This window comes from Vombatus ursinus, unplaced genomic scaffold, assembly GCF_900497805.2.
Source record: "Vombatus ursinus unplaced genomic scaffold, bare-nosed wombat genome assembly UNPS02000582.1, whole genome shotgun sequence".
Classification (NCBI taxonomy): Eukaryota; Metazoa; Chordata; class Mammalia; order Diprotodontia; family Vombatidae; genus Vombatus; species Vombatus ursinus.
The window spans coordinates 37,982,508-37,999,214 of record NW_020940360.1 but is presented as its reverse complement, the minus strand read 5'-3'; the positions used below and the strand labels follow the sequence as shown (position 1 = coordinate 37,999,214).

Genomic DNA, 16,707 nt, shown 5'->3' with positions numbered 1-16,707 from the left:
TTGACTTTGCCAAGCTGATTTGTGGTCTTGCTTGTGGGTTTGTTATTTTGGGGGAGGGGAATTAAAAGGGGAACCCTAAATCATGAGATTTAGAGCTGAAAGAGTCCTTAGAGGAGTCCAGTACTCCCACTATACAGATAGATAGGTTAAAACAGGGGCATTTAGACCCATTTGCAACCCAAGCCTCAAAAACTATTTATATACTCTCTTCATTGATGGAGATTGATTACTATACAGATGGGGAAATTGAGTCTCAGAGTAAGTAGTTAAGTGATTTGCCCAAGGCCACAAGTTGGTAAATAGCAGAAGTGGGATTTCAGCCTAGTTTTCCTGACTCCACCTCAAATGCCCTTTTGACTTGATTTGAATATCTTTAATGCAGATATTCCAGCATGAATAAGAGAATTTCATTTAATCATAATTTAGTGGAGATTCATGTAATCAGACTGTTTTCCTCCTAGCTGGGATATATACTGCCAAAAATTGAAGATTAGATGGGGGCAGAGGAGGAGGGGGAGTTAACTTTCATATATGGTAAGCTTCCCTGAAGAGCAGGCCTCAAAGAAGAGTTGCAGGATGATGGGTGTTTATGATGCCATAAGGTTCTGTGGGTGCCTAGACCGTGGTTCATAATAGATTTGCAATTTCATGTGCAATCATATTTTTAAAAATTATTTTTCTACTATGTTATGGAAATGCTTGTATTATTTCATAAATTAAAAAGAAAATTTAAAAAAGAGAGAGAGAGGAAGTGTCAGGATATAGCAGAAAGAGCAGAAAGATAGGTAGAGGGCACCTAATCCAAATTTTACCTACCTTTGCAGTTTGGTCCAAACTGTCTGAAAAAGGGCTAGAGGTGTAAGGAAACCTAAAGGTCATTCCAGGGATTATTAACCTGGAGTCTGTGAACTTAAAAAATGTATATATATTTTGGTAACTATATTTCAATATAATTGATTTCCTCTGTAATTATATGTATTCTGTCTTGTGCATTTGAAACTGTTATTCTGATAAGGGGTTCATATTGATGTTGTTCAGTTGTATCTGATACTTCATCACCCCATTTGGGGTTTTCTTCGCTAAGATAACTGGAGTGGTTTGCCGTTTCCTTCTCTAGCTCATTTTACCAATGAAGAAACTGAGGCAAACAGGGTTAAGTGACTTACACAGCTAGTAAATGTCTGAGGCTGGATTTGAACTCGGGTTTTCCTGACTCCAGGTCCAGCATTCTATCCACTGCACCACCTAACTGTCTAACCAAACTGCCAAAGGAGTACATGATATTAAAAAATAAAAAAAAGATTAAGAACTCCCTAACTAGGTAACTTTACTAATGGCATAGCCAGGACCTAATCAGATTCTCTGAAACTAGACTCAGTGTTCTTTTGACCTCAATATGCAACCTTTCTAACTGGGAATTCTGCTGGTTATTTATTTCCAAAAGGCTTGGAGACATTTTATCTTGCTTCTGGATTTAAGATTCTTCTGGGATTGCTGTTGTTGTGGTTGGTCCTTTGTTCTTCAAGAGGACCAATGATTTCATGGGGTGATGCCTTGACTTGTGCATGATTTGGATGTAAGTGAGGCAGAGTTGCACAAAGTCATCAGCCTCACTCTGTCTTCCAGGGTCATTGGAATCCAGTGACAAGACAAAAGTCAAGATGACTGGTGATGGCCTACGATGGAGTGGATGACTTTGGCCTTTCTAAATTAAGGTCTTTCCCAGGCCTCAGATTGTTCTAGGAGAATTGGAACTGTCAGAATCTTACACACAGGATGAAGGGGTCATTATTATAGCAGGGAGTGGTAAAATATCTACCCAAATTATGTTAGGCTCCACATGTTATTGATCTGTATAGCAAGCATCACCATTCTCAGGACATTTCTACATCCATCTCCTTTCCACTGACCCAGTCATCACTGTAGTTCAGGCCCTCATCACTCTTGCCTAGACTATTATAACAGCCGCCTAATTGGTTTTCCAGCCTCAAGTTTCTTCTCATGCCAATTCACCATTCACACAACTGTCAAAATTATTTTCCTAAAACGTAAGTCTGACCACGTCACTCCCTTACACAAAGAACTCCAGGGGCTCCATATTTCTGCTAGGATCAAATATAAAATCCTCAATTTGGCATTTAAAACTCTTTGGTTGACCCTCTTCTGTTTTTTCAGTCTTATGCATTACTTCCCTCTAAACACTCCCCAGTTCAGCCATGCTGATCTAGGTATTGCTCTTCCTCACAATGGAGGCTCTGTCTTTTGTCTCTGTTAACTTTGGAATTATCATTCCCCATGCTTGGAATGTTCTTCTTCTTCAACTCCACCTTGTAGAATTCCTGGCTTCCTTTAAGAGTCACCTGAAATACCTCCTCCTGCAGGAAGCTTTCCTGGTTGCTCCAACTGTGGAATGGGCATTGCCTCAGTCAAACTGAGACCTATTAAAGAATTTAGCTTAAAAAGGCCAAGGTTCTCCATTGCATCCAGGGCCATCTCCAGTTGTCCTGATCTATATCTTGCTACTGGAACCAGATGGCTCCGGGAGGAGAAAGTGAGACTGTTGACTTTGCACAGCCCTCCCTCGCTTAAATTAAATTTACTTGCATGTCATGGCATCACCTCCCTGATGTCATGGTCCTCTTTGAGAATAGCTGTCTGTATCTGTCTTGTATGTACCTATTTATATATGTGTTCTCTCCCTCCCCTCCTATCTCTCTGTTGGTATGGAAGCTTCTTGAGAACAGGGACTGTTTCTGTTTTTAATCTGCATCCCTAGTGCTCAGCATAGAGTCCAGCATTTAGCAAGCACTTAAAAAACACTCATTGACTGAATAGGAATCTACACTTGGAACACAAAAAATGTCCATCATCCATCCATCCATGTTCAACATCCATCTTGAGGGTCAAGATGACCTCTCTCCTGCTCTCTTGTTCTCTCAGCAATTTGTTGGAGAAACATTTATCTAAATGTGATCATTGGATAAGTTTACCCCAAGGAATATGCTCGTTAACACACTCAAAATACTGAAAAAGCATCTCTTTATGAAGTCTTCCAGCTGCCAGTGGGACAGAATATTGATAATGGTGGCAGAGATCGGCTGGGGTATCTTTTTAGAATCACTCAAGTCCTGCTATAGAGACTACTATATACTCCACTTATGCCTTAGGTTACAGCCTTGTTTTTAAATTTCCTTGCAACAAAGAAAATCTCTTCATTTTCTCCAGAGGTCAATAGGCATTATCTGAAATTGAACTCATCTAATAATCTGATTTACCCTCTGAACTATATCCCAGTGAGAAATTGCTTTTCTGTTGAATTGGAGGTGAAGGTTAAAATAACCAAACTCTCACTTGGGAAAGGGCTCAGCATTTTTCAAGATTTGAAAAATGCAAACAGACTTCATGGGGGTCAGAGTCTCTGGTGCCCAGGTTTCAGGGTTCTGAGTGCTGATAAGTTGCACACTAAGGCCTTTTCAGACATGTGAAGAGTTGTTATTCAGAGGTGTTTAATGTTCATAATAATATAATAATGTTGGATGTATCAAGTGGTAATAATGAGAATCTTGGCAGTAAAATGGTTATGGTAATATGAATTTCTGAGGCTTGAGCCTCCAGCTAATAGAAAATACAGACAGAAAGAGAAAATTTCATGTTTTATTCACACCATTTTGCTACCACTACTCCCAAACCAGAAAGCAACAGCTCAATATGGTACAATCTTGAAGTTGGCTGGATGAATTAATCTAGCTCAATTTAAATAGAGCTTTTGTGACAGGTGGGATGAGAAGGGACAGTTTGCATTTTAAAAAATTATTTTATATTGATATTTGTCATCACATCACCTGCCATTTCCCATTGCATGATTCTTTTCCCCACCTCCACAATTTTTTATGTCTAAAAAACATGCTGATCATCATTGTTTATATTTGATTAACATTTAGAAAAATAAAATCTGATTCCCTTAGAAAGCATATGTTTTGATGCAACTCAGTCTGATGATAATTATTTTCTATTTGCTAATAAGTCACACTTTTTTACATTTTATTATAAATATCCTAAAATAAATTTTGAAAGCAAAAAAGACAAGAATTCCCATAAATTATGCAAACAAAATAACCTAGAATTTGACCTTACATTTTTTAGCTTAACTTTAGATTAACCTTTCAATTTTCTAATTAATCAATCACATTCAACATGAATATATGCAAAAACAGTTTATACTTTGCTTTATACCTAGATACAGGAGTGGTTGTTAACTTTAGAGTTTCTAGATCAGCGTTTCCCAACCATTGTCATGGACAGAAACCTCTGAGGGTCTTCTCCTCCCTGACTGATTATTTTGTGAAGGCAAAGTAGGCTTTCTTTTACCTCAATTCTTTCCTTGACTTTAACTGTTGAATGGGTATTGCCTCAGACCAACTGGGACCAGGGAAAGACATTAGTTTAAAATTGTCCTGACCTACGTTTTGCCACTGGACTCCAATGACTCTGGAGGAGAGAGTGGGGCTGATGACTCTTCACTGCTCTGCTTCACTTAAATCCAGAACAATAACAATCTGTGGACAAGCCTTTCATCCCCATGCATCAACATTTTTACACTAAAGGTTATTTTTAAAACATACTTAAGTCATACTTAAATTCTTAAAACTTAACATCTTCATAATGGTTCCTCCCTTTTCCCCTTGGATCTTGCACTTCCCACAGCTTCCCTTTCCTTTTGCCCCCTTTTCTTCCTCTTCCTCTTTCTCCTCTTCTGTTTCTTCTTCCCTAGGAAATGCTAAAAGCCCAGGCATGGCCATAAGGCCGATGAGAACTGAGCCGTAGGAGGTAGGCAATTGTGGGATTTTTTGCCAGGTTGGGGAGTTGGGGGAAACACTGTTCTGGATTATCATGTGGGCAATACAACAGATTTCACTGATTCCGAACTCTTTTTCAAACAGAAGAAAAAATTCTTGTGAAGTTTTAGCTAAAGTGATTCTCTGGGCAACCTAATTAACCTAGACCTAGAAGTATTCTGTATGAGTTAATAATAGATTAAACAATCCATAAAAATGCCAGTGCCACTGAGCTGGCAAAAGGAATCGATAATTATTACCATATGCACATTCACAAGGAAGTCTACTTTGCTCAATCCTCCAGTGGAGAAAGGAAGCTTTTTTCTCCTCTCTTCTTTCTCTTTTCCTTTGAAACTCCCAAAGTAACAGCCAGATGGTTTAGGGACGTTTAGCTTCTGATAATTTGGTTTCTCTTGTATTTTTCTCCTTTTTTCCCCCTGTCTTTTTAAAAATTCTGAGCTAACATCAAATTGAATGGACATTTCCATATCCATAGTATAATAGAAAAGGATTGTAGAGATGGTTCTCACTTTATGTAAATTAAGCATTGCAAACTCAACTTTACAAGAGTTCTGAAAGAAATCTGTATTCCAAAAAATCATCTAAGTTAACTTTATTGTACATTACTGTGCTCTCTCTCACTGCTCCTGAACCTCCTCAGCGTTTCCTGGAGTCCTACCTCCCCACCAAAAAATAAAACTTAAAAATCCTGCAAGTGAAAGCAAAGAAAGGAATGCTGGATTGGGTGCTTAGCTTGAGATCTCTAGGGTGGAGAGAGGGGACCTCTGCCTCATTTCCACTCCCTCCTCTCCCCTCCTCTAGTCAAGCCCTGGTGTATCTGTCTTCCCTCCTGGTAAGTGTGTCTATCCTGACTCCTTGGGTCAGTTGTCCTCTCCTGTCTGTGTCCATGTCCAGCCCCTATGTGTGTATCTCTGTGTTCCTCCTCATGCTCTTGATTGTTTGTCCTCATCCCCAATGTGTCCTTGAACTGTGAGCCTGAGCCCTCTCTCTACTAGCCCCCAGCCCTGTGTGGCAAATTCTAATTAGGTAAAAATTCCTTTAAGTGGGGGGGGGGGGGAGGAGAAATCCACTTATATAAATTGAGAATTGTCTGTCTACAAAACTGTGGATTCAATTTTGTACAGACTGATTTTCTTCTTAAATGTACAGTATGTTCAAAATCTAACTTTCAAGCTCTCCTGCTTTTTGTGATTTTTTTTCTGATAATTTTTAAACCCCAATGTTCCTCTAAAGTAGAAAAAGTTTCCCTTTGTTAGGCCACTAAGCAGAGATCTCTCCTACAACAGCTACTGTTGTTACTCCATGAATAGTCTGTTCTATCTTTCCAGTCTTCTTAAACTTCTTAAATCTTACTTTCTTCTGGGCACTCTCCAGAGTGTTTTCAGTTCCTCATGTATGACATTTCATCTTTTGTCTGCACTAGCTTTCCCCCATGCTCAGTTCCTTCACTTCCCTGACTTCCTTCAAGACTCAGCTCAAACCTTACCCACTCCAGGTCTTCCCCCTACCCCTCAATCTGCTAGTACTGCTTCCTCTCAGTGCCTTCTATCTACTTTGTGTATATCTTTATATACTCAGTTATTTACACTAGTGCCTTTGCCTTTCTTTCTATCTTCCACACATAGCACGGTTCCTGGAACATAGGAAGTGCTTAATAAATGCCTGTTTACTTAGAGGCAGCTAGGTGACATGGTAGATAGAACACTGAGCCTAGAATCACAAAGTCCTGAATTCAAATCTGGCCTCTGACACATACTAGCTGTGTGACTCAAGCAAGTCACTTATGTTCTGTTTAACTTAGTTTCCTCAACTGTAAAATGGGGATAATACTAGCACCTATCTCACACAGTTGGGCCAATCAAATAAAAGATCTGTGGAGTGCTTAGCACAGTGCCTTGCACATACTAGGCACTTAATATTTGTTCCCTTCCCCTTCCCCACTAGATGGTTTTTTGAAGGTTACTTTCTCAAACCTGTGATTTCGTTGTCGTGAAAGGTTCTTCTCCCAGTGCATGTTGCAACGCTACATACGTTAATAGAGATTTTTTTTGTGGTTTTCTGTGGCCAAGAAAAAGTCATTCTTGGTCATGAGCCTCTGTGCGCTTAGCAAGGTTAAAGCCTGGAAGCCTTTTCAGCTTGGTATGAACCCCCAAAGCTTGTGCTTCATTACCCTGACCTTTGAGAGCTCAAAATCCCACGCCACAATGAGGTACCAGAACAGGCTTTCAGTAGAAGATGGAAATGTTCCTCACTTGATTTATAGTAGCACAAAGCCAGTGGGTTTACTATGTTGATGTACCCCAGACTTTGCCTAAGATTATGAGGCTTTGCTGGGAGCTTTTTTCTTCTCATTGCTCCAAATATTACCTCTCAGGAGAGGAAGGGCATAGTAATGATGACAGCATTAAACAGAGGTAGCAGAATCTGCATAATTTGAAAGAGGAGCCTCCTAAACATCTGTTTCTCTTCTTACCAGTCTGTTGGGTTTGCTTCTGTTGCGCTTTGCCCTGCCCCCTCCTCTCTCTCTACCCCTCAGTTTTCTCATAATTTCCATTTGAATACTCCCAGTTTTAGTCTCCGCAGCAATAAGATTACTCACTGTTCTCATTTCTTTACCCCTTGCGGTCTTGCAATTTTTACGACATCACCTTATATTCTGTGTTATATTTGGTTGTTATGGTACCTTCTTCCACCAGAAAATAATCTCCTTGAGAGCAGGCACCTTAGTTTGTCTGTCTTTTCATCTCCCTCTGAGACAAGCGCAGTGCTTTTCAGTGGAAGGCTTTCACTGTCTGCTTCCTTATTCACTTCTTTGAAAGGTATCTCTTTTCTTTTTCAAGTATAAAGTTAACTACCTAATTCTCATTGGGGAGGTATGATGTTCATCCTTTTCTCATTTTATATTTGTATTAAGATATTTTTTAAAATTAATTTATTTATTTTTAGTTTTCAACATTCACTTCCACAAGATTTTGAGTTCCAAATTTTCTCCCCATTTTGCCTCTCCCCCCACCCCAAGATAGCATGCATTCTGAATACCCCTTCCCCTAATCTGCCTTCCTTTCTATCACCACCCCCACTTCTCTTATCCCCTTCCCTTTCTATTTTCCTATAGGGCAGGATAGATTTCTATACCCCATTGCCTGTATATCTTCTTTCTCAGTTGCTTGTGAAAACAATTTTTAATATTTGTTTTTAAAACTTTGGGTTCCAGACTTTCTCTCTTTCTCCCTCCCCACCCACCCTCATTGAGAAGGCAAGCAACTTGTGTATCAAGATATTTTTACATCGAGGTGGTACAGTGGATAGAATGCTGGGCCTGGAGTCAGGAAGATCTGGGTTTAAATCTGGTCTCAAATACTTACTGATCCTGACTCTGGGCAAGTAATTTAGCTAGCCTCTTTCTTCCTTAGTTTTCTCATCTATAAAATGGAGGTGAAAATAGCAGCTACCTCCCAAGGTTGTCATGAAAATAAAATCAGATAATACTTGTAAAATAGATGTTGTTATTACTTGTCTATTCTCTATCACTGTCACAAATAATATGATCAGAAATAATTTGAGTGCTCCAAAATACCAGACAAATCTACCCCTTGGAAACTAAAAGAAGTTAAAATATGTTTGGTGATAACTTTAATCAGTTTACCTGTTTAGATCACTCTCTAATTATGAACATTTTTTCCTCCAAGTCTGTTCCTGGTCCATTAATTCCTCTAAGTAGCATTAACATGCCAAAGGTGAGAGGGAATATCTGGAAAGGTAGAGAAACTGAGGTACAGAGTTTAAAGTTAGCTAAGTTATGAGAGGGAGCAGGAATATTTATCTAGTTTAAGGTATCCTGCTGACTAATGATCAACATGTATTTATTCTGTACCTACTATGTGCCAGGCATTGAACTAGGTGTTAAGGATATAAAATTAAATTGTAGCCAATCCTCAACTTTCAAGAGGGTAATGTTCCTAGAAAATGGCGCAAAAGTAAAAAATGCAAATGTTGATACATTGAGCCTATGGGAAATAGGGGTTAGATTCCTTCACCCACAAAAAACTGTAATCTTTCTCTAGAAATTGCTGAAAATACACTTTTCTGCATACAGTTCTTTGTAACAAAACAATAATTCTGATAATATGCACTTTTCCTAAGAGTAACCATGAAATAACCCATAAAATGTAGTACACAACATAAAATTGGTAACATGCCAAACATTGTTTCTTACTAGTAATTCCCTAGCATTCTGTGACCTTTTGTGCTAACGTCTCAATAAAAAAAAACATTGCTTTCAGACAATACTGACTTTTCATAACACATTAAATTTATAGTGCTATAAATTATGTTGTTCAGTTATGACTGACTCTTTGTGACCCCATTTGGGGTTTTCTTGGCAAAAATACTGGAGTGGTTTGCCATTTCCTTCTCCAGCTCATTTTACAGATGAGGAAACTGAGGCCAACAGGGTTAAGTCTAAGTGACTTGCCCAGGGTCACACAGCTAGTGTCTGAGGTCAGATGTGAACTCAGGAAGACGATGAGGCTTCCTAACTTCAGGCCCAGCACTCTATCTACTGTGTTACCTAACTGCCTGTGTACTATAAAATACTGTACATCCAATAAAATTCTTAAAATGAAAACAGTTTTTAAAACCTGAATCTTATCTTCCACTGCATCAGATGGAAGTGTGATGGCGTTGTACTGTACAATGAATTGTGGATTTGTTAACACCACACTCCCTACACGCATTCAGGCAGGAAGTTTACCTAACACCTTTATTTTCTCACGAAACTGCATCACTGACTTTGCAGCTAGGCCTTAGAAACTAAAGGACTTGGATTGTGCTTCAGGGGCATAATTTCAACACAAAACTTGAGCTTTGAAGGTAAACAATGAAAATATGCAACAAATGCCCAGGAGAGCTCTCTACTCCACTACATTAGTGTGAACAAGACCAATGTAGCACCTAGTAGGATACTAGCCACTTCACAAACTTGGGTGAGACCCGCCTCTCTTTGTTTTCCTATACTGTGCATGACTGTGAATGTTCCTGGTTGGCAATGAGAAAGTGAAAATGAGTTTAGTAATAAAATCACTCGAAGCTTGATGTCACAAAAGCTGAACATGTGAATGTTGAGAATTGACTATCTTCACTCAAGAAACTTATATTCTAATGTAGGAGATATGTAAAATTAGTGTAGGCTCTGGGCCTACTATACCAATCCCTCCAAATACTATCAGGTCACAGCTCCAGAGGGTGGCTGCTGCTTTTTCCTTGAAGCTTCTAGGGGTAGCCTTGTGGCATATGAATGTAATGGATACTATTGTGCTATAAGAAATGATGAGCAGGAGGATTTCAGAAAAACCTGGAAAGACTTGTATGAATTGATGCTGAGTGAAGTGAGCAGAACCAGGAGAACATTGTACACAGTATCAGCAACATTGTGTGAGGATCAGCTATTATAGACTTAGCTCTTCTCAGCAATATAATGATCAAGGACAATTCCAAAAGACTCGTGATGGAAAAAGCTGTTCACATCCAGAGAAAGAACTATGATACCTGAATGCAGATAAAAGCATACTATTTTCATTTTTTTTTGTTTTCTTTCTTGTGGTTTTTCCCTTTTTTCTGTTTCTTCTTTCACAATGTGATTAATGTGGAAATATGTTTAACATGATTGTACATATATAGCCTATATCAAACTGCTTGCCATCTTGGGGAGGGGGAAGAGAGAGGGAGGGAGAAAAATTTGGAACTCAAAATCTTATTAAAAATGAATATTGCAAACTATCATTACATGTAATTGGAAAAAAATAAAATACTATTTATAAAAAAAAGTGTGCTGTCTGCACACACTAAATAGAAGTTAAACCTCTGGCACCAAAGGGGTATTATTTTTAATAGTCGTTATAGAGTCTGCTAATGGGGTCACATTTCTCTTTATCCTCTCTTTTTCCTTTGTTACAGATTGATGTCCTCAAGGCTGACCTGGAAAGTGCTGAATGGAAAATTTTGGAAAATCTGATCCTAGAAGGTGTCCTTGAACAGATTGGACAGCTAGTGTTTGAGATCCACCTCCACTGGCCAGGGTTTGAAATTGGTGGCGATGACAGCTCTGTAGTACGCTTCTGGTACAGTCTCCTCAAAGAGTTAGAACTGAAGGATTTCAGGCTCTTTCACACTTACAAAGACTTATCCAAACCACAGCTATTCCTAAAGAGAGAACTTTTCAATGCAAGTAGCTGCTATATTCTCAGCTGGGTGAACATGAGATGGAAGTGAGATGTGAAGAGGGTTCATGAGCATAAATGAATTGTTTATGGTAAGATTTGAAGCAGACATTTAGATAATTACTGAAATGTCTAGGACCTAGGAGAGGCAGACACATGGTGTAGAGCAGAGGTGTCAAATACAGCCCACAACACTCACTAGCGCAACCTGAACTAGATTAAAATGTGAGAAATATTTTTACAAGATAAATAAAAAATAAAGTAAAACACAGATAATATGACATTTTAAAAACTAAGTCAATATGAAAGGATCCTTATATATGGATGAATGGCCTTCATTTGTATTTGAGTTTGACACCTCTGGTGTAGTGGATAAAAAGCTGGAGTTAGAGTCAGGAAGATGTGAATTTAAATCATGCCTTTGACCTGTGACCTTAGGTTAAGTCACTGTCTCTGAGACTCAGTTTTTTTTTTTAATCTCTGTAATGGGACTAAGAATACCTACCTCATGGGATTCAATTGTAAAGCACTTTGACTATCTTAAAGTGCCATATAAACGTCATATTATAATTACCAGGAAGCAGTATGTAATAATGGTTAGAGAGTTGGTACTGGAGACAGGAAGACCTGGTTCAAATCCTGCTTCTGTCCCATACTCTCCATTGTTACCCAAGGCAATTTATTTAACCTCTTAGTGCCTAGGAAACTCACTGAGAATATAAATTGCAGAGAAAGTGATGACCTGTATTTGTAGAGGGAATTTTCTCATTTAGGAGTTCCCTATTTCAATGAAATCATAGATCTAGTCACTAACACTATTATTATCATCATGAGAATAGCCATACCAAGTTGGAACCATGGTTGACAAGCCTTTTGTGTTTGAATGAGAGGTCCCATGGGATATATTGCAGGGGGCCTGGGTTGACTTCAGAGATTTGGGATGTACCCTCTCCCAACACTAATATGCTATTTTCCCTGAGTAACTCATTATCCAGATCTATCACTCCAATGGACCTAAATTCTTTTGAATGTTACTCTATTTTCAGCCTACACCTTCACAAGTTTGTGAAGTTGAAATTCCTTTTCTGGGTTTGAATTTTGCCTCTCTCTACATTCCCCCTGTCCATAATCTTCATGATATTATGGATTATGTCAGTCTCTTCTCAACCTCTACTATGGCTCGTATTGTGGTTTTTATCTTCATTCCTTCACTTCCACTCCTGGAATACTTCAGGAAATAACCTGGGAACTAAATGATCCTCAGGCATTGCACAAGCATTTTATTGTGTGCCTTAAGATGGCGATAGTAACATGCTTGGAATAGTCAACTCTGATGCAGATTCCTTCTCATACCCTTCTCCTCCTCTTCCTAATCACTGACATTAACACAGCTCTAATATGGGCATTGCCCAAAGTACTTGAAATAAATAATTTCATCTGAGTCTTACAGCAACCCTATAAGGTAGATATGGTTATTCCCCATTTTACTGCTAAGGACAGTCTCAGAGAAGTTAAGTGACTTACTGTGGATCACACAGTAACAAGCATCTGTGGTAAAATTCAAAGCCAGGTATTCTTGACCAATTCCAGTGCTATATCAAGTATCCCCAACTGCCTGTCATTCCACTCCCATAAAACCAAACACAAAGCCTAATTCAGTTGTCAGTCAGTCAATCAACAAGTTTTTCCTAAGTGCTTATTTTGTGTTAGGAACTGTGCTAGGCACTATACAGAAAGGAAAATAAAACAGTCCCTGACCTCAAGGAGTTTATATTCTCTCAGGAGAGAAAATATAAATAGATTAAGTAGATATAAAATAAGAATATGTAAAAAATAATTACTGCCTCTTCCCTTAAAATCAAGTGGGAGTTTCCTGTTCAGAGAGCTGCTAACTTTAAAACATGTTTCCTAAAACTCTACTTGGTGTTTTTTCCTTTATCTTTGTTATCATCAACATCATTTTAATGAGGTCCTATTTTCAGTGACATACCCTGCCCTCCTTTGTGGGGTGTTGGCACAGATTTTATTAACATTAACACTGAGGTTTCTTTTTCAGAGAAATCAGTTCCATTAGATGTCAAGGCAGGCTTTTATGGTACAGTAGAAAGGGTAGTGGCCCTAAAGGAAAAGGCCCTGGGTTCAATTCCTACCTCTGATGCTTATTACCTTTGTGATCTTGGGGAAGTGATTTAACCTCTCTGGGCCTCAGTTTCCTGATTGGTAAAATGAAGGAGTTGATCTTGATGGCCTTCAGTGCCTGGCATAGAGTTGGCATTTAATAAATGGTAGTTGACTGACCATAGGAAGTCCCTTCCTCTCCAAATCTATTTTCCGATCTTTGTTTACAAGATTTTTAATTTGCTTGCCTTGCTAATTTTCAAATAACCTATTTTAAGTAAACTCGTTAAGGTGTGTGTATGTGTATGTGTGTGTACGTACACATGTATGTGTATGAATACGTGCCCCATGCTCCATATTATAACCTTTTAAAAATGCCCTTGAAAAGTACCTTTTCTGTTCATGATGAGGATCCCACAAACTGATTTTTTTTTTTTAGTAAATGATCATCTTTTGTGAATTTCTACTTTTTTTGTTTATTTGTATTAAATACTATAGCTAAATGGTACAGTGGATACAGTGCCAGACCTGGAATCAGGAAGATTCATTTTCCTGAATTCAAACCTGGTCTCAGACACATTATCTATGTGACCCTGGGCAAGTCACTTAAGCCTGGTTGCCTCAGTTTCCTCATCTGTAAAATGAGCTGGAGAAGGAAATGGCAAAACACTCCATTATCTTTGCCAAAAAAAACCCCCAAAAAATCCCAAATGGGATCACAAAGAATCAGATATGACTGAAAAAGACTGAACAAGAAAATTATGGTGAAAAAAGCATTTAAAAAATAAGTTACATTTTATGACTTTCAAATTATATATACATATATATATATATATATCTGCCATTCAGAGAGGGCAGAACCTATGTTCAAGGGTTGGGTATGGGAAAGATGATGGCAGCCACAGTGAAAGAGACAGAAAGTATAGTGAAAAAAGGTAGGAAGAGAACCCTAAGTAGCTTTGGGACCTCAGCAACCTGCTTTAATGAATAAATCAGAATGATTTCCATTAGCATATCAATTGCTTTCATGTAAATTGATGTTTCTAAAAATGCTCAGGCATCTTGGGAAACAGTTTCTTCTCAAAAGTAGCTTACCCTGTTAATATGAACTTTCTATGAAAAGAGGGTCTATTAAGTTAAGGTTAAACTTTAAGCCAGTTCCCTTCTTAAAGCTACATCGTTCATTCTGAATGATTAGAACCTATGGGAGACTTCAGAATATTGCTGTTATAGCATATAGAGCACAATACAATAGATATGTATTAAATACCTACTATGTGCCTATGATCTTCACGGTCACGTGAAGGCTCAAAATTCTGTGATCCTAAGCTATAATGGGATCTTGATTTATTGTTTGGTTAATTGTTTAGACTTAAGAAAAGTAAGGGAGAAAATTTTAATAATGCAGGTTAAACCTAAAAGCATTGTGTATACAGCACCCTCAACCCTCCCTGCTCCTGACAGCTGGTTGTTAAATATATCAGCACACCCCTGCAAGTTATTTGTAAGAGTGTCCTCCAGTACCTCGACTGATGATTTTATATTTGTGTAATTTCTGTTACTGTTACAACAAATACCATGCAATACAATAAACATTTATTAAGCACCTACTGTGTGCCTATGTACTTTAGGGTCTCTTCTGGCTCTAAATCCTGTGATCTTATGGTAAAGACTTTTTCAGGACTATATTTTCAGGATAACATTAGGGACTAAACCATCAAAAAGTACAGAAATTCACAAAAGATCAGATTATAGCACCATGCCAAGCTCTGGGTGAAAAGTAAAGTTTAGTCATAGGTTCCCAAAGTGGGCAATACCACCCCCAGAGTGGGGTGCTGCAAGGACCTAGGGGGGATAGTAGCCTTGTGTGCAGTTGGATGGCATTGAATAAAAATAAGGGGTCAGTGGAAGCATAAGGAAAGAAGAGAAGAAAATTTTGAAAAACCATTTGTACATATTTCATCTGTTGTGAAACAGAGTTAAAGTCATAGTGATTACATTATTTTCCAAATAAACACACAAAATGCACGTTATAACCGATCAGTAATCAAGTCTACTGACAGGTCTTAATAAACAGGTATTGGCAGGTCAGTGTGTCATACATTGTCAGGAAGTCCAGCATGCATCGGCAGGAATATGTGCATGTAATGACTTGTTTACAATATGATACAATATGGTTACATGGTGCAATATTGTGTCATCAAAATTTCAATGTAGGAAAAACCCCACAAATTACAATAAATTATTAAATTTAAGATGCGTCATTTAAAAATATTTTATATATTTTTTGAAATGATGCAAATTAAAAAAAACATTAAAAGGTTAAAGAAAGTAGATTTCTAGGGGGTTACTGAGTAATTTTTTTTTGAAAAGGGGGTGGTAGGCCAAGTAAGTTTGGGAACCTCTGGTTTGGATAAAACATCTTCCCTGCCCTTAAGGAGCTGACAGTTTAGGGGAATAAGATACAAATGCTGGTAACTGTCATATACAAGATGACATCATAATAGCATATAAAGTATAAAATGTGTAAGATGTAAATGGAAAGTTTCATGCATAGGAAGGCTTTGTGGAGGAAGCATTGTAGTTATGCTGTAAAGAACAGGTAGGAGAGGCGGAGCCAAGATGGTGGAGGGAAAGCAGTGACTGTCTTGAGCTCTCTCCCAAAGCCCTCCAAATACCTAAAAAAATGGCTCTAAACAAATTCTAAAGGAGCAGAACCCACAAAAAGACAGAGTGAAACAAATTTCCAGCCAAAGACAGCCTGGACGGTTCATCAGAAAGGTATATTGCGCCAGGTGGGGAGAGGAGTGCAGGTCGGCGTGGGTGCGCAGGCTGCAGTGACCCTGGAGCAGGCCTCAGAGGACTGAATCGTGGGCAGGTGTGGTGGTTTCCAGACTTCTCAACCCCTGAATGCCAAAGACAACTTAGAAGGTCAGTGGGAAAAGTCTGTGTCTGCAGTGAGAGAGGAGCTAGGTCTCAGCCGCAAGTCTCGAGCAGGGCTTCTGGGGCCGCGGCTGTTTCCTGAGCTTCTGGCCCACAGACTGAGGGGAAATCCAGTGGCTGATCACATGGAGATTGCAGGGATCTCTTTACCAGTGCTGAGGCAGGAATCTCTTGTTTGCCTGTGCTTGGATCTGGGTCACAGTTCTGAGGGGCAGTCCTGGGGTGAGGAGGAATGTTGGTGCGGTGGAGCTTGTTGTGGTGGTGGAGAGAAAACACCTCGCCCCTTATCATAGCACCTTGGAAGAACTGAAAATTTACAGGCTCCTAGAAGTACCTCTGAAAACAGCTGTACAAACCCCCGAAGCTTGGGACAATACACTCTTCACATTGGAAGCAGACTTTCACCTTAACAAAGAGTTTAAAACTCAAGTAATTGGCCGGGATCATGAGTAAGCAGCGCAAAAAGAGTCAGACTATATTATCTTACTTTGGTGACAAAGAAGATCGAAACATACAATCAGAAAAAGACAACAAAGCCAAAGCTCCTACATCCAAAGCCTCCAAGAAAAATA

At 38.8% G+C, this 16,707-nt stretch overlaps 1 protein-coding gene across 3 annotated transcripts in view; it reads left to right on the top strand.

Moving 5' to 3' along the window:
* The window catches only part of METTL24 (methyltransferase like 24), a 228,566-nt gene that overhangs the window by 164,265 nt on the left and 47,594 nt on the right, over positions 1–16,707 (top strand). For 2 of the 3 annotated variants that reach the window (XM_027855688.1, XM_027855692.1), the window contains one exon: positions 10,812–11,302. In XM_027855688.1, coding sequence (XP_027711489.1) covers positions 10,812–11,126 — 315 coding nt within the window. In that variant the 3' untranslated portion in view covers positions 11,127–11,302. Of the gene's footprint in view, positions 1–10,811; positions 11,303–16,707 lie in introns of those variants that run through there. The other variant, XM_027855690.1, reaches the window with a different exon arrangement.